General features: G+C 35.3%; 1 protein-coding gene across 50 annotated transcripts in view; it reads left to right on the plus strand.

Annotated features, from left to right (window-relative positions):
- The window catches only part of tp63 (tumor protein p63), a 118623-nt gene that overhangs the window by 94150 nt on the left and 5657 nt on the right, over window positions 1-18816 (plus strand). For 23 of the 50 annotated variants that reach the window (XM_087254924.1, XM_087254933.1, XM_087254926.1 and 20 more), the window contains 6 exon segments: window positions 7740-7926; window positions 8013-8128; window positions 9957-10066; window positions 10180-10304; window positions 10548-10633; window positions 11586-11710. In XM_087254924.1, the coding sequence (XP_087111050.1) occupies window positions 7740-7926; window positions 8013-8128; window positions 9957-10066; window positions 10180-10304; window positions 10548-10633; window positions 11586-11710 (749 nt within the window). 50 annotated transcript variants of the gene reach the window in all.

The following is an 18816-nucleotide window of genomic DNA, read 5'->3' on the forward strand; positions in this document are numbered from 1 at the left end:
GACTGCGGTTTTACTGTGTGCACATAAATCTCGGTATGTGTAGCAATCTCTTGGTCGATTTCTGTGCCTATAATAAAGAATTAAGTTAATAAATCACATCATAGAATTTTCTTTTATTTAGCATGGTAATAAAAGGCTGCAGGGCACAAAGGGAAGCTAAACAACTATAAATATGCTGTTGCATTAGTCATGCATAAAACAGCAGATTTTTCATATTTTGTTCACGCTGGTTGCAAATTAATCAACTGCACGCATGGTCTGCAAAAATAAAACATAATTTTAAAATTCTACCTACCAAATCTTCTTAGATATCTGTTAAGTCAGTCAGTTCACAAATGTCACTCAGCTCCACAAAACCTTTATGTCTTATGTTGTACGGGTATACTTGCAGGAATTACTAAAAATACATTGTATGGGTTAAAATTGTCAAACTTTCTTTCATGCCAAAAATAATTCAAATATTAATTTAAGATGAAGTTCCATTAAATTTCCTATTGTAAAATGTCAAAACTTTAAACATTATTTAAACAGTATTTGGATTTTTTTGAAAGCCCAAATATCAGTTAATTATACATGCAAATACTCCCAAATTATTCCAAATATTTGAAAATAAGTATATATTGCAAATATTGTTCAATCTTAACAACGTATACATTAATAGAATGCTGATTTATTTAAATTGCTAAATTTTTTTAGTCAAATTATTGTTAAGTTCAGGGTCAGACTTTACAATAAGGTTAAATTTGTTGGTTGATAGCTGATGACCACCTTCCTTCATTCATTTATTCATTCATTCATTCATTTTCATTCAGCTTAGTCCCTAATTTATCAGGGGCCTCCACAGTGGAATAAACCGCCAATTATTCCAGCATATGTTTTTTGCAGGGAATGCCCTTTTAGCTGCAACCCATCACTGGGAAACACCCATACAGTCTCACATCCACATACTACAGCCCATTTAGTTAATCCAATTCACATATACCGCATGTCTTTGGACTCTGGGGGAAACCACAGCACCTGGAGGAAACCCACACCAACAGGGAGAACATGCAAACTCCACTTAAAAATGCCAATTGGACCAACCAGGACTCCAACCAGTGACCTTCTTGCTGTGAGGCAACAGCGCCCCACCTGATGACCACCTGAAAAGGAAATTTGATCTCATTTATAAATCTTGAACAATATAATAGTTTGCCTAAAAAATGGGTAATTTAAAAAGCTGAAAACAAAACCTGAAATTAAAAAAGCTAAAACTATTACGATTTTACAAACCTAAAAAGCCAAGTTGGGCGGCGACACGGTGGCGCAGTGGGTAGCATGATCATCTCACAGCAAGGAGGTCGCTGGCTCGAGCCTCGGCTGAGTCAGTTAGCGTTTCTGTGTGAAGTTTGTATGTTCTCCACATGTTGGCGTGGGTTTCCTCCGGGTGCTCCGGTTTCCCCCACAAGTCCAAAGACATTAGTGAATTGGGTAAGCTAAATTGATCATAGTGTATGTGTGTGATTGAGTGTGTATGGGTGTTTCCCAGTGATGGGTCGCAGCTAGAAGGGCATCCGCTGTGTAAAATATATGGTGGATAAGTTGGCTGTTTATTCCACTGTGGGGACCCCTGATCAACAAAGGGACTAAGCAGAAAAGTAAATGAATGAATGAATGAATGAATAAAATCCAAGTTAGTAATTTTGCAAAAATTCTATAATTTTTCAAAACTTAATTTAAATTTTTAATTTAGTGTCCACATCAAATAATATTAGCAAAAGGGATTTTATGTAAAAAGTCATGAAAAAAGACACTTATTAAGTATCTGCAAAATAAATTTTGTAATAATACAATTTCTAAATGTGTAAAATAATGTGCACAGTCTCTTTGTGTTAAAATTAAACACAATATTTATTCTGACCCACACTCATCAAAATGTATAAAATAATATGTGATCATTCTAAATGTGATGTGAAAATTGAAATCATTAATGTCTTGCTGACAAATGCAAAACTTAAAAAAAAAACAGTAGATGTGCACTCTTGCACTGTGATCCTTTAATCAGACTTTTAACAGCACCAACAATAGATGTTATATAACATTCATGTTATGATATTTGTGTTACCATGATTTAACCATAAACAGTAATGTGAATTTTAAATGAACATCATTAACCAAAAACAATAAATGTTTAATAAATATTATTCTTTACTAGGTTATAAAGCCTGATTGTAAAATGTTATTAAATTCTCCCCATCCCAGACTGTCATATCCTCTTTTTTTGTTTAAAACGTAACTTTAACCTTTTTTTGTTACATTCTCAAAGTGTGTAATTGATATTGCAACCCATGACTGGAACATAATTATATGTTAACACCGCGGTGCCTCTCCCTACAAAACAGCCAATGCCTCCGATTCATCAGCTCTCCGTGTGGCTCCACCCGTCATCATGTGTGTCTGTGTGTTTTTCAGTCAGAAGCGCCTCATTTGGCCCTGAGCAAACACGGCAGCCTCCGCAGATATTTGCATTTTTAAAATGTGTTGCTTTAGGGCTAGAATTGGTACATCAACTTCTTTGTTTGTGTGGTAAGGTTTGTAGGTCGGAGTTGACACTGTTACAAAGTATGTAAGAACAGCGTTTGTTGTTAGTGTGTGTCAAGCTTCTGTCATTTGTAACTGTCTAGCTTTGTGTGTGTGCATGTGTGTAATTGAGACTGACCCTTAGGTATTCATTCTTTGAACCCCTGTCTTTCTCTCAATTCAGTTCTATTTAATTTAATTCATCAATTCAATCAATTAAATTAAATTCAATAGAGCTTTATTGGAATGACTATGTAAAATACCCCAATGTTACAAAGCAATACAAATTAGATAGACAGACAGACAGACAGACAGACAGACAGACAGACAGACAAAACACACATATACTGGCATATTACATATATTATACAGAGAGCTTTGGTAAGGGGAAAATCTCTATCTCTCACCTCATTTAGTTGAATGACAGGAGCGTACAGAGGCATATCGAGTTGAGAGCAGAGGGGTAATTACAGTTATTTATCTTTCTTTTATATAGAACACCTTTCAAAACATGGACTTCATTCACGCATAAAACACCTCCATCATCCATCGGTGAAAGCACCCTGGTGCTAAATTAGTCCAAGCTAAAATGGGTGCAGGCAGTTCAGAGAGTGGAGATGCTTTCTGATGGAGACATCATCAGCTAATGCATGAGAGGTGACAGATCGGCTGACAAAAATATAGACTTAATGAACTATTTTTATTTTAGAAGTCATACAATTGATTGTACAGAATTTATTTTAATATCAGAAAGTTATTTTAATAATTTTGTAAAGTATGTAGTTATAGTTAACAAAGTTTATTTCAACCATGTTATACATATATAACCCAGTGATGGGTTGCAGCTGGAAGGGCATCCGCTGCATAAAACATACAGTATGCTGGATAAATTGGCAGTTCATTCTGCTGTGGCGACCCCAGATTAATAAAGGGACTAAGCTGAAAAGAAAATTAATGAAGTAATGAAATTAGGGGGAAAAAACAATATTCCTTTATGCATTGATTTACTGTTAATTAAATTAAATATTTTTTAATTCATTAATATTTATTTAAAACATTAATGTATCGAATTTAACTTTTTTTTATTCTTAATTAACAAATACATTTAAGTAGTTCATGATAGAAAATTCATGAAATCAGATCAGAATGTACTGTTTACTTTAACTCACTTTTTTTTTCTTTTGACCATTTCCTTAAACCTTTGAAGATGCGATACTTCTGTTGATGTCAATCTGAGGGCTTCCATAGCAACTCCATATTAATATTCTTAACCACACCTCTCTTACCTTTAGTTTGCTATGAGAGAATGATGCCTCCTACCCAGTAATTTATTTTAGTTGGAAGTACATTAATATGCTTTTAGTTCATCAGACTTTAAGTAGTGTTAACTTTTCCACCTCATTTCCAAACATAGGATTTTTTTCTTCAGTTTTCGTTACTTTCGTTTTCTCTTTCTCTCTTTACATTAAAAAGAAAATACATATATTTAAAAAAAAACTTAATACATTACTAAAATAATAAATCAAGGGGTGGTGCAGTTAGTAGCACGTTCGTCTCACAGCAGGAAGGTGGCTGGTTCGAGTCTCGGCTGGGTCAGTTGGCATTTCTGTGTGGAGTTTGCATGTTCTCCCCGTGTTTGCGTGGGTTTCCTACGAGTGCTCCGGTTTCCCTCACAAGTCCAAAGACATGCAGTACAGGTGAATTGGGTATGCTAAAATTGACTGTGTGTGTGTGTATGCGTGCGTGTGTGCGTGCGTGCGTGCGTGCGTGTGTGTGTGTGTGTGTGTGCGCGTGCGTATGTGTGTGTGAATGAGTGCATATGGATGTTTCCCAGGGATGGGTTGCGGCTGGAAGGGCGTCCGCTGCGTAAAACGTGTACTTGTTGAGTTGGTGGTTCATTCCGCTGTGGCGACCCCAGGTTAATAAAGAGATTAAGCCAAAAAGAAAAAGAATGAATGAATGAAAATAATAAATTAGAATAAACTGTACATTTAACAACAAACATTTATGGATTAAACATTAATAATAAATAGTAATAATACTATAATAAGTATATTTACTCTCTCTCTCTCTCTCTCTCTCTCTCTCTCGCTCGCTCTCTCTCTCGCTCGCTCTCTCTCTCATCCAGTTTTATTCTATCAATTCCTTCTGGAAATGGCCAGGATTTGTGTGTTTGTTCTTGTCCAGATTGTGCAACACTTTGAAAGCTCACAAGCAGGTGTTGGGATGGGCTCCTCTCATTGGAACACTTCATATCAAAAGTTAATAGAGATGGAATTTAATGTGGCATTGTTCTTCAGAACAGCCCCTGGCGATGTTCACAGCCCTTTTTTTTCTTTATTTCTTTCCTCCTAACCTTTTGAAATGAACTTGACAGGAATGTTTTTTACAGTTATTTTCTTGATACGCTGCTTTCAGCACAAGAATTCATTTAAAAGCTGCAAAGAAAAGTGTCATCGGTGCTATTTGTCTTGAAAAAGAAGTGATGTGTAACCAGCCATTATTATATACAATACAAAATCAATGGCATGCCATTATCTATTGCAACATTGACAGTGGCTGAGTGGTGATTTGCTGTTGTCACAATGTTGGCGGTCACGCTTTGTGAGACTGTTTAATCATGGAAATCTCTCTTTTTTGACCTATTGTGTGTGGTTAGACAGTATCTTCAACACCTGATGATGCTGTAGGTATGAGTAAGAGCTGAGTGTTAGCCTGTGGTCTTGTGGATGATTCAAGAACACTGTGATGCAACTGTGTGTGTGTTTTTTGTGGTCAGTGACACCCTGAACATCAAGTCATCAGTGATGAAGAGGATGTTGGCAAATACAGTTGATATTACCACATTTGATTTGCATTTATTTAATATATGGGCATTTCTTCAGCTTTGCGCACTTTTAACCTTGTGAAGTTGAATAAAAAAACTTATTCAAAAGTAACGTAGCATAGCCTCATAAGTTTAGACAGTTTGTGTAGTTTTAAGATCTGTTAGAGGAAAAACATATATAAGAAGTGAAACTGTTAATATTTAACATAGTTTCCATCATAAAATTAACAAATGTCATTTCCACCATATCTCAATATACAGCTTTTATTTCAAAATGAAATCAATTATGGCAGTCAAAAATTGTCTAAAATGATTTTTGTACACTCTCAGAAATAAACGTACGCGTGCTATCACTGAGGTGGTACCTTTTTAACAGGTACGCATTTGAACTTAAAGGGTCCATAATGGTACCCCAAAAGTATATTTTAGTACCTAAAAATTTTAAGAGGAACTATTTTTTTTTTTTACTTTTTAGGTACTATTATGTATCCTTGAGGTATTAATATGAACCTTCAAGATACAAATTTGTACATTTGAAAAGGTACAACCCCAGCGACAGCTCACGTACCTTTATTTCTGATAGTGTATCTAGTTTAAAAAATCTTTCCACAATGTATACAATAATTATACATTCGTTAATTAAATAAATTAGTCTCTTAGGACCAAATGCTGAATTGTACACCTGTCACACTCTAAAATTTAATATTAATTTGGTTAAGAGCTTATTAAAATATATATAAATTGAATTTGCATATTAAATAAAGCATGAACTTATAAGTTGTGAATACATTTTTAATGTGCGATGAAAACTTTTGAAATATTCTAAAAAACATTGTGCGTTGATGGAAATGACAGGGTGGTGGTGGAAATAACTGGGTGTTATGGAAATGACAATGTATCAGTGGTAATGTAGTGAAACATTAGATATTTATTAGAAAATTATTAAACTCTAAACTCACACTTTTGTGATAGATTCTTGTAATAGGTTGTTGTAGATTGTTGAGAAACCACATCAACAATCTATCACACAAATTTTTTTAAAGCGACATTACAGTGTTGTGATGGAAATGACACTGAACATTTTGTTGAAAAATTGATTTTGATAATAGCCTCACACTAATATTTATCAAATATTTAACTTGTTTCACTAGTGCTTAATTAAGACACATTAATAGTTTCCAGATAAATAGCATTTTAAAATGTTATTTTCATTGTTGAAGTTTAAAACTCTTAAAAAAGTGATTTTGACACCTAAAAGAAGGTTGAATAATATGAAAAAAATATAATATAAAGCTAGTAATTTTTTTTTTAAGTAAGCTTCATTATTAGTTTGACAAAGAAAGAGTAATTTGAACAAAATGATATATACTTTTGGATAAATGATGAAAAGACATAAAACTGCCCGTAGTTAAAGAATTACCCATATATACAATTAACTCTATACTTTATTGCACCATAATTTTGGAATTTTACAATTTGATTATTGATTTTGTGATTTGTTGTTTTATAATTAAAGGTTATCAGGACTAAGCTGAATATAATTTCAGCAAACATGATTTCAGCTTCGAGATGGGTCCTGATGATAAATCATGTAGTTTGGAAAGCATTATTTAGTGTTCTTAAACACAGGTATATCTTTACCCATGACAGCTGCAGGACAGAACCAGAAGTCCAGCGCCTAAAGCCAGCTGCTCTTCTCTTTAAACATAGTAAAATGCAGCTTGCTTCACAAGCCTCTTTTATGAGAGTTTACGAGAAAGGCTTTATATACAGTTGAAGCACATTTCAGCACATTTCTAAACATAATAGTTTTAACAACTCTTTTCTAATAACTGATTTATTTTATTAAAATATTTTTATTTATAATATTTGACTAGAGGTTTTCAAGACACTTCTATACAGCTTAAAGTGACATTTAAAGGCTTAACTAAGTTAATTAGGTTAACTAGGTGGGTTAGGGTAAATAGGCAAGTTACTGTATAACGATGGTTTGTTCTGTAGCTATTGAAAAAAAGCTTAAAGGGGCTAATAATTTTAACCTTAAAAGGGTGTTTAAAAAGTTAAAACTGCTTTTATTTTAGTTGAAATAAAACAAATAAGACTTTCTCTAGAATAAAAAAATATTATCAGACATACTGTGAAAATTCCCTTGCTTTGTTAAACAACATTTGGGAAATATTTAAAAATGTATGTATGTATGTATGTTTGTTTGCATGTATATATGTACGTGTTTTTATATATATTTATATAACTTCTCCAGTTTTTTAATGTTTATTTATTGGATTGGGAAAAAAGAAAGAATATTAATATTATTTGCTATGTGTAACCATGCTCGTCTCTCTGTTTTCTTTAGTACTCCACAGAGTTGAAGAAGCTGTACTGTCAGATTGCCAAAACATGTCCTATTCAAATCAAGGTCCTAACCAACCCACCCCAGGGTGCAGTCATACGGGCCATGCCTGTCTATAAGAAAGCAGAGCATGTTACTGAGGTGGTCAAACGATGCCCGAACCACGAGCTGAGCAGAGAGTTCAATGACGGTATGCCACTCTTTTGTAATTGGACTGTATAAATTTGGCTAAACATTTTAATGTTCCATATAATTTACTGATTTTGTGTTCAATAGGCCAAATAGCCCCACCCAGTCACCTTATTAGGGTTGAGGGGAACAGTCACGCTCAATACGTGGAGGATTCCATTACTGGGCGTCAAAGTGTGCTGGTGCCTTATGAGCCCCCTCAGGTGAACACACACATACACACACCTACAATTACAGAAGAACTGCAGTGAACCTGGCTGTTCCTACAAACCCTGCACACCTGAAAGCACTCCCAGCAGATGTTAAAGCATTAGTTCAGTTCAAAATGAAAGTCTTTTACTCACCCTCATGACGTTTTAAGTAAACTCTTGTACATATACGGAACACACATGAATGTATTTGTGATCTTATTTGAGAGATTAAAGTTAATACAGATCAAACCAAATTTTATTTTTAATGTAAGTCAATTTCATTCAGTTTTATATGCATGTTAACATTTCATTTTACTTGTAGTATAGCTATAGAGTGCTTGATTTACAATGAAGTTTATTCTTGCTATTTGCCATCTTATTTAAGCTTCTGTTTGATTTTTAAATCACTATATGAAAGTTTTAAGTGGACAGACTTTCAGTAGAAAGACATAAATCACTCAGATATTATAAAATGTTATTTTTGTTTAGATCTACAGAAGCCTTTTTTCATTTTGAGGTTGAACTAAAGTTCATTGCACACTAAAATCAACATTTTTACATGCTAAAAAATCAATACAACCTCACATTGTATAAATCGCAGCACAGAGCACTTTGAACATACTGAAGTACTACACAGAGCACTATGAAGGCAGAATGTGGGAAGATGGTTTAGTATGCTGATTTCACTAAGCTGATTTCAAGTTTGTGCATGCACATGTCCCTCTATACCTTTGATGTACTGCCACTGCCAGTCTTCATTCAGGATTATTTAATTTATAGAATTTTTATGGCTGCAGTATTGCACTTGGATGGCCACAATATTTCCTTTTTCTTTTTTTGTTCTTTTGAAAAGGAGAGGAGAACAAAAGCATTCCTACTTTAATGGGCTCTATGCACAGCTAGAGTTTTAAAGCCAACGATAAACTTCCGGTGAAAGCTTAATGTGACTTTTTAATTTCACAAGGTTTTTTTTACAGCATTGATGTTGTAATGTAATTACAATAAATTCAGTTAAATCGGCAAGCTTTTGTTTAGTTGTCTTTAGCTTCCTTGGTAAAACAACCAACTCCCATGCAGAAGGTCGCCGGTTTGATACCAGCTCAGAGCGGGTTGGGTGGCGTAGGACCGGCGGGGTTACATTGGTGCCGTAACTCGGATGGGAGTGAGATTTAGGGGGTGAGTGTAACAGAGGCCAGCTAGTAAGTGCTGTGCAGCTCTGACCTCTAAAGGTGCTCTAGCGACAGATGCTAGTAGCCATGGTCTTTAGCCTCCTTGGTAGAGCAACCGACTCCTATGTGGAAGGTAGCCGGTTCGATACCAGCTTAGAACAGGTTGGGTGGTGTAGGACCGGTGGGGTTACACAAGTGTAAAACGAGTTGAAAGACCTTTGTAACGACTAGGGCCGTCCGTTGCAACAGGTTAGCGCAGAAATTCCATTGAAAATACTGGGGTGAAATAAACTGTCATGTTTTAAAATGGAACTTAACTGAGTACTTTTTGTCTGATCTGAGAGCCACTTCATATCGTATATCTAACAGGCAGTGAGGATCGTTGATTTTTAAAGAAATCTTAAACTTGACAATTTTGTAATGGAAAGACAGTTCACCGAAAGCCCTTGAGCTGACTGGATGAAAATGAAAAATCTGTGTGCATATAGCCTATTGGCTCTGAATTCTTTTGTGAAATATTAGTATTTTATTTTAGTATTTTTCACAACATATTAAGTAATACACATTCGACTCAGTATGCAATGTTTCTGTGCAAGACACATTTTTAAAGGATACTGATACAAAAAGCAAAGATGTTGGACTTGTTTAACACGTCTATTCTCTATTAACAGGTGGGCACAGAGTTCACAACCATCTTGTACAATTTCATGTGTAACTCCAGCTGTGTTGGCGGAATGAACAGGCGGCCAATTCTCATCATTGTCACATTGGAAACCAGAGAGTAAAGACTGTTTAGAAAAACTGTATAAAAAAATAAAAAATAAAATATATATATATAATATTGTGTAGAAGAAATATTGAAATTTGACTTAATTTCATAATCTATTTCTATAGTGGTCAGGTTTTGGGTCGACGGTGTTTTGAGGCTCGTATCTGTGCGTGCCCTGGACGTGACCGCAAAGCTGACGAGGACAGCATCCGCAAACAGCACGTCACCGATGGCACAAAGAGCAGTGAGGGTACGAAACGCCGTAAGTAATGCTGGGGGCTGGTGACTGGGCTTCATCTAAAACACACACACACACACACACTTGCGCTGCATGTTTCTTATGCTTAGTGCACTCACCCCTACACATACTGCATGTCCTCTTAACAAACACCCACACTGCAGTTCTTCCTCCTGTGCTGTGCTTTAGCTCTGTCTTGTGCTCGCAGACCTTTTCCTACAGCCGTTTCACTTCTTCTGTCTCCATCTTCCACAGCTTTCCGTCAAGCCTCTTCTCACCTATCCCAGCTAAACTCCATCAAGAAACGAAGATCTACAGACGAGGAAGTGTTTTGTCTGCCTGTGAGTGTCTTTATCTGTCTGCAGTATTTAAGGCTTTAAGTTATTTGAAAGTATAGACTTAGGCCCATTCAGAAAGGAAATGTTCTTGCATCTGTTGTATCAATTGTTTTTAAATGTATTCATGCAAAAGTTGGTAAAATTAATGCAATGGGGGTATTATTAATGCTATGTGATGCATAACAACACATAAGGCCACATTAAACTATTAAAAGAGTTCATCTAAGAGTTAATAAAACAAATTTTTGTTTATTCTGTAAGTAGACATCTTGTTTTGGTGTCTGCATCACAAAAGTGAATATATATATATATATAAAGCTTATTTAAGCTGATAGGGTGTCTATTTAAAATTTTTCTGATTACTTATAATGTAATAAATTATATTATATTGTCTGTTAATATAGATATTTATGTAGAAATAAAACAACATACGTTTTTTGACCTGTGCTTAGGAAATGTAACAATTTAAAAGGATGACGTATTCTTTTATGTTTTAAATCATTAAAAACAAATGAAATGTAAGCTCTAATATGTAAATCAGTTAGTATTTGGGGCTGCACTGTGATCCTTAAATAATCTTTTAATAGTTGTCAGATGAAATTAGTTTTATATGCCAGGCAATATTTTAGTTTGAAACACATTTAAACCGTGCTTGACAGAAATTGGTTCTGCTCAGAAAACAATACATAATTATGAATAGGATAAATAATGTTCAACAAAAGAATCTAAACTATATTACATGTGGTTGTGCTTAAAAGCACCTTTTTTATCTGACCCATGTATGTAGGCTTTTTCTCGAAAGTGGGAACGAATATTTGATAAAGAAAAGAAAAAGCATAATATTCAAAGATTATCTTCCAGACTTTCATGTTTTGAGTAGGCGTTGAAAATGAAGAGCATAATGTAAGAGTCTGACATCTAGACTTACCCCATCCTCTCTCTCTCTGTGCTTCAGATTAAAGGCCGTGAAATCTATGAGATTTTGGTGAAAATCAAAGAGTCTTTGGAACTCATGCAGTTCCTCCCTCAGCAGACTATTGAGTCATACAGACAGCAGCAGCAGAACCTACTGCAGAAACAGTGAGTACCTTACATTTGCCGAAAAACAAATCCCCAATAATTATCAGCAATTTTCAATTGACAGATTATTTTCAAATAAATAATATGGGGAATATGTTTTCATAATGTGACTAGCAACAAGCAAGCTACACTAATCTAGCAAGGTCCACCCACAAACTGTTTTTTGTGTTTAACATGACACAAGCTTTCTTGCTTGCTTTTAACTCTTGTGGATTTGATTGTGATTGCGATTGCTCAATTGACTGGCCATAACTGACCTGACTTTGTCAGTCAGATAATTGTTTTTATTCTTTTAAAAATTAATTTCTGCCTCATCTGAGGGTCACTGTCACTTTAAAATGGCAGTTTAATTTTCTCACACTGTTGATACGGTATCAATATAAGCCAGGCTTATATTGCACGATTATACGTCAAAATTATACATTTTTCTTTCATGCCAAAAACCATTAGAATATTAAGTAAAGATCATGTTCCTTGAAGATAAATCTCCTACTGTGAATATATATGAAAACTCGATTTTGGTTAGCTCTGTGCATTGCTAAGAACTTCATTTTGACAACTTTAAAGGATTTCAGTTTTTTGAACCCTCAGATTTCAGATGTTCACATAATTGTATAGCAGCCAATCCTATTCTATCCGAAAGAAACCAAACATCATTGGAAAGCTTTTTTATTCATAAATCTAATAAATTAGAAAAGCACTTTTGACTGGTTTTGTGGATTCATGTATTATTGTAACTGCTGTGTATGAGTTTGGATTGCATCCTGCATGTGATTTATGTTGTGCATCGCTGATAGTGATGTTGTTGAAGGACAAGCTGTTATCAACCCAGCACACAATATTAACATCGTTTTGCATTTTGGTTAGTTTCTTATTAAAGGTGAACCTTGCTGAGATGGTGCTATGATTTATTCTTAATTGATTTACTTGATGATGTGCAGAACACATCAGAGTTGCATCTGAGTCAAACAAGTTCAAACATTGCAGGCAAATTGTAATTGGTTTTCATGTTAAATGCAAATTTAGACTCCTGGCATACTTTAGCCTTTAGGATCTGCTGTACTAGTGCTCAACAGAGGGGGAGGAGAGACCTGGGAATTTCAATCGAATTCTGAGCTGTCACAATTCAGTAATGAATAGTTTTCTCTCATAAAGGAACCAAGTAATGTCTGGCAATGTGATGTATATGCTAAAGGTGCAGAACTTTTAATGTGAGTGCTTTTCTTCTTGTACATTTTCCTAAAATGATTTAAATCATTCACACCCAACTGAGCTGTTTAGTCATGATGTCAGTTTATAGGTCAACTGGATTCAGCATGGATTCCCAAGGAATCTTCTAATGGGTTTCATAGAGTAACAGGTTTGTGATTTAAAGGCATGATATGCTTTAAAAGCCTAATGCATAGCCATTAAAATATCTAAAAACTATTAGAACAGTGCTATATATTCTGCTGACTTTAATTACATTTTCAAAAAATTATCTGAAGAATATTCTAATCCATAGAATTGAGCAATTTATCATGCTAAAGATGTCATACACTTCCAATTTCTGGTTTGTTTTTATAAAAAAAACAGAAAAAAATATTAAAAGGATGTTTTAAAAAGAGCAGCATTATAACAGAAGCTTAAAATATATGAATTATGATAAAACAGTGCTGTTTCTTTCTCACTTGATCACGCTGGAAGAACTGAAAGCGGTTGACTGTGGCATAATAAAAGCTCTGCTGCTTTTGTGGCGTGTTGTGCTCGTCTCTTATCAGCAGTTGCTTCAGTGGTCTCATTTCGCTCCCATGACTTTCAGCCTTACTCTGCTTTATACTAAAATAATACTACGCTTTGAATACTTTAGTTCATCCATGAACAGGATTTGCAGGATGTAATAAAGACGACAACTCCCATGATTCCATACTCAGAGTGTCATAGAACTACACCTTTGTTTGTTTTGAATATGTGCCCTCTACTGGCAAAAAACATGCCTTTAAGCCAGGTTGCAGAGTTGAATACAGTATACTGTCTCTCAAAGTATATTTGATTTGAAGCTAGGCAAGAACAAAACAAGTGCATGGATAGGAGAAAAAAATCAATGATTTCTTTTTACTTAAGAGGTGAATAAGATGTCAACATTACAGCATTATGAGTGAAGGCTTGCAGCTAATGTTCTGCAAATGTGCTGTGTATGTAAGTGAACTAGGCATACTGTACAGTGTTGCAAACTAATGAAACATTACTATGTTCTAAAGCTTGTTTTATTTTTAAGCCAAATACTGGCATCTTGCAAAATGACAAGTAAAATATTTTTACTGTCTTAATCTATTGTGTTTAAAACAGCCTAATCTAACGAAGAAACTTAAGTATTTTATGTTTTGTCAGTTTACTGGCTAATTGGTACGAGTTCAGTCGTATAAAAATGTACGATTTTAAATAGGAGGCGTGGCACCCAACCCCACCCCTAACCCCAATCATCATTGGGTGAGGAGCAAATCATACTAAAATTGTATGAATTAGATTGGTCGAATTAATACGAATTAGCCACTAAATCAAAAAGTTACAAATTGCTGTGAGATTGTGTTGGTTTAAAATGCGGTGAGAAAAAATCTAGGCTACTTGGGAAATAACTGAAAATTTACTGAAATATGTAATAATTTGTAACATTTGTGCATAGTAATAATTTAGAATTTTACTATATATTTTTCCCTTAACATTTTCTTAATGTGATAAACAAGTTAAATTATGATTCTCGCTTTTTTTTTTTTGAAAATGAATATCAATTTATATGAAATATGTTTGCTGTAGCGTCTCGGTGGCGCAGTAGGTAGTGCTGTTGCCTCACAGCAAGAAGGTCGCTGGTTTAAGCCTCGGCTGGGTCAGTTGGCATTTTTGTGTAAAGTTTGCATGTTCTCCCTGTATTCGTTTGGGTTTCCTCCGGGTGCTGCAGTTTCCCCCACATAGGTGAATTGTTTAAGCTAAAATTGTCCATAGTGTATTTGTGTAAATGAGAGTGTTGGGGTGTTTCCCAGTGATGGGTTGCAGCTGGAAGGGCATGCGCTGTGTAAAACATATGCTGGATGAGTTGGCGGTTCATTTAGCTGTGGCGAACCCAGATTAATAAAGGGACTAAGCCAAAAAGAAAAAGAATGAATCTTTGTTGCACATAATAGCCTTAGCTTATGGAGAGCAGAAGAAACAGGAAAAATATAAGTTTCAAATCGGAATCAGATCATGACGCCCAGAATCTGATCAGAACACGAAGTCCCTAAAGATTCCCACCCCTAGTTCTCACACATATTTGAGAATTGAAATATCAGATATTTCACAATATAATTAGGACGTTTGTCAATATTTGCAAAAAAATTTAGACTATTTATAGATAAATCGTTGGGGCTGTCGTGTGTCCCATGATAAACTAAACAACAGTCTCATAACAAAACTTACAGAGGGGGGTCAGCAGGAACATTTAAATCATGCATATGAAAGGATTAAAGTTGAATTATACATTAGGTGTGTTTTAACCATTCCGCTAAGTGCACATGATAATTTGCTGTCTTCAGTAGTTTGTTATTGTTCTTGTTTCATCTCATTTGTTTCTAATAATGCTGACTCAACACTGTATGCAATGTTGATATCTTGTGGACAAACAAATTAGTGCAAGAAAAAAAAAGTGTCAAGACACATTTGATCTGGGTGCACATTACTGTTCTCGTAGGCATAAAAATATATTATTATTTCTTTATCTTAAAATAAAATCTTAAAAAAGTTTTTTTATAATACACATTTACCGCAATTATAGTTATGTCATCCTTCCATAATCTTAACCACAGACCACATAACTCTTTAGCATTCCAGTGTTCTGCCCATATAACTGAACCATTAGTTACAGGAATACAGGAATGCAAAAACAGCTATTTTGAAAACCCATAGATATTCCCAAGGGAACCCATGACTTGAAAAAGCTCATTTCTACTAGAGACCATAAACTGCTTAGACAACTCTGTTTAGCCTTGTGATTTCAGGCATCATTTGACTTCATGCTTTGGTCTGAGCTTAATGACTAGGTAAGAATGACCAAGTAGCCATTAGCAGCAAGTTATCTTTAAAACTGTCCCTTCGTAAGGCAAGAACGAAACAACAGAGGCTGTGTAATGTGCATTTGACTGTTCAAACTATGATATGAGTCCTCCTTAATGCAGTCTGCTGCTTGTATTTAAGACATCTAGGTTAATATTTCTTTTGTGTGTGTGTGGATTATTTAGTTTGCAGGCATAAATTTGATTTGATCATTTTCATCCATTGTTTGCATGCTGCTGCTGCTGTTTCACTCTTAAATCTGTTTGCTTTCTTTTTTCCATACTTTTTTTTTTTTTTAATAAAGTCTCTTGTGTCAGATCCAGTGGGTTGGTTGTTTTATTTTGCAGATTGCTTGTTTTTTGTTTTCTCACTGTTCCTGTTTTTTTGGTTCAATTTTTTCAGTTTCACTTTACTGCCACCTTGTGGAGAGATTGTGCACATGCTAAAATACAGTGGAAAATGCATCATATTTAGTTACTATCAGATATTTTGTCATATGTATTTACTTAGCTGAGCTTTGAACTACATCATACAATTTGATTTGGATGAAGATTGAAATATTTATAGATGAATACATTTGCAACATCCCTGTTTTGATTACCTGCTTATCACTATGTTCCCATTTAAAAATGTCAATTAAACTTATGTACTTATATAAACTGAAATATTGTATAAAACATTTGCAAATACCGCACTTTTCCATCCAATGAGTCAAAAAGAGCAAAATCATCACTTCCTCTACCACATGGCGTATTTCAAGCAAGCGTTGTCATGCTATATTCCAAATGTGCATAGAAATAGATGGATGGAAACATTGTATTATATACAGTCAGATATCTTGTTAATATTATGCAATCTTGCCACTGGTGTCAACCTTCATTTGTTTCTCTCCTCTCTCCTCAAGTCTGCATGCTTTTTCACATCTCTCTCTTTCTCATTGTCTGTCTTTGGCTCTTTTCTGCAGTCTGTTAAGGGCCCGTTTGCGCTCAGAGCTTCTGGAGCCAATAGGTGAGCAGAAGAGGTGCTTCAGTGCTTCCTGAATGCAGGAATCACATTCCTCCTCCTCCTCCTCCTTCAGAGCTTCCCTCGCTCCTCTCTCTCCAATCTCTCCTTCATCTCATCCTCTGCCCCTCCAGGGGCTCCTTCTGCTTCTCCAAATGTCACCTGTGGTAATGCTTAGACTTTTACATGCCACAAACAGGTTGAACGCAGGATGTTCTTTTTTCCACCTGAACCCCTCATTTGAAAATGTGAGCTGTCTCGTGGAGTCATTTTAGATTTTTTTGTTGCATGATTTTTGTCCCTCCAAAAGTGTATTTTCTCAACTGTGGCACTCATTAGAAAATAATCTGTTTTTGTGTTAAATTTGCTTATACACTCAAACTCAGATGTTATTAATATTGTTGTTTAAAAATGTCAGGAATTAGAAGTTTTTGTAAAACAATTTTTTTTTCAGTGTTTTTTAAAGGGCCCTTGTGACCGAGGTGACTTTTACCTCAGCGTTTATGATGATCTGTTGGTATTGCACAGAACTCAATTGCACATAAACAGTATAGTGACTTCTCAGCTGACCACCTTATTTATCTCTTCTTCCCGTCTTTTCTTCTCTCTAAACAATCCTGAATGTCAAAACTGACCAGGAACCAAGCACACACCTTTTTTATGGGACTCATTTTGTTTTTCTTTAAGATCTTGCTGATGGTTTATCTTAAATAGCTTCTTTCTTTTCATTTCTGTTGCCTCTGTCTTTGTTTTGTTATTGGAGCTGGACTCATGAGTTGTGTATAGATGTGGGGGATAGACTTTATTGATGACAGAATTTGAATAATGCTGGACATGTTTTATAAAGTGCACTGCTGGGCAGTTTGTTTCTGTTTTATTTGTGCATTTTCTTAAAGATGTAATTTCTGCAATGTAAAGAGAAAGTGCTATAGTGTTGTTGACAGATTCTTTTGTTTCCTATGAAGTTAAAGGTTGTTTAATGTATTCTCGATGGCTCATGCACTTTTGTCAGTTACTGCTATTCAATAAATGACTTCTCTGCTTTTGTGTTCTTATCCCTACTCTTCCTCTTTCTTCTCTTTTCTTTTCTTTTCTTCTTTTCCCTTCAATTGTCACGGCCTTTCAATCAGAGCTTTTTGAAAAAAGTTGATGTGCTGCAACGCCTAGAATTTGTATTATTCAGTATGTGAACAAAGAATCATTTAAAGGAACAGTGTGCTCAGAATGCTCACCTCAGCCTCATATCACTCCAAATCAGACTTTGCTCATGAGGAACCAATGCTATTTTAAAGAATGTAAACACAACAGTTTTTACTTCTATTGTGTGCACAAAAGAAGACACACACACAAAAAAAAAAAAATTTTTTGTTTGACTGAAGAAATCACGATGACATGATGTGCATTCGGAATCCCAATACCATAGCACATACCGACTCATAACAATAGCTTGTGTAAATAATTTAGTGATTCTAATAATGACTTCAACGGTATAATTCCTCTTTGTCATGATTTTTTTTCATATTTAGTATTATCTAGCTCTGTATTTAACTATTCATTTCAAGAGTTCACACTTAGCTGATGAATGATTATACGCAAGTTTGGCATGCTGTCTCGGGAGAGAGCTCTGAGCTCAAAAGGTCCTTGAGCCCTGGGCTCCCTCCCATTTGCAGGGCGAGAGGGGAGCTTTGAGCTCAGGTAGATCTCGACAACTCCCCCTTTGATAAGAGCTGATGACTAAAAGGATTGCTATGAAGAGATATGCTGCTGGCTGAGAGTTTGACTGTAGTGCTAAATTTAGCATGATCAATTCACTTGTAGTGCATGTTTTTGGAATGTGGGAAGAAACCGGAGAACCCGGGGAAGCACAGGAAAAACATGCAAACTACGCACAGAAACGAGCCGGCCTGTTAAAGAACTAGAACCGGTGACGTTTTTGCTATGAGGCAACAGTGCTAACCATTGGGCCACCGTGCCGCCCTATGAAGGGAAAGGTGGAAAAGTAGGGGTGAAAGGGGGGGATTCTTCAAATCGAAGATGAC

Source organism: Danio rerio, chromosome 6 (genome assembly GCF_052040795.2).
Source record: "Danio rerio strain M-AB ecotype USA chromosome 6, GRCz13ab, whole genome shotgun sequence".
NCBI classification, from domain to species: domain Eukaryota; kingdom Metazoa; phylum Chordata; class Actinopteri; order Cypriniformes; family Danionidae; genus Danio; species Danio rerio.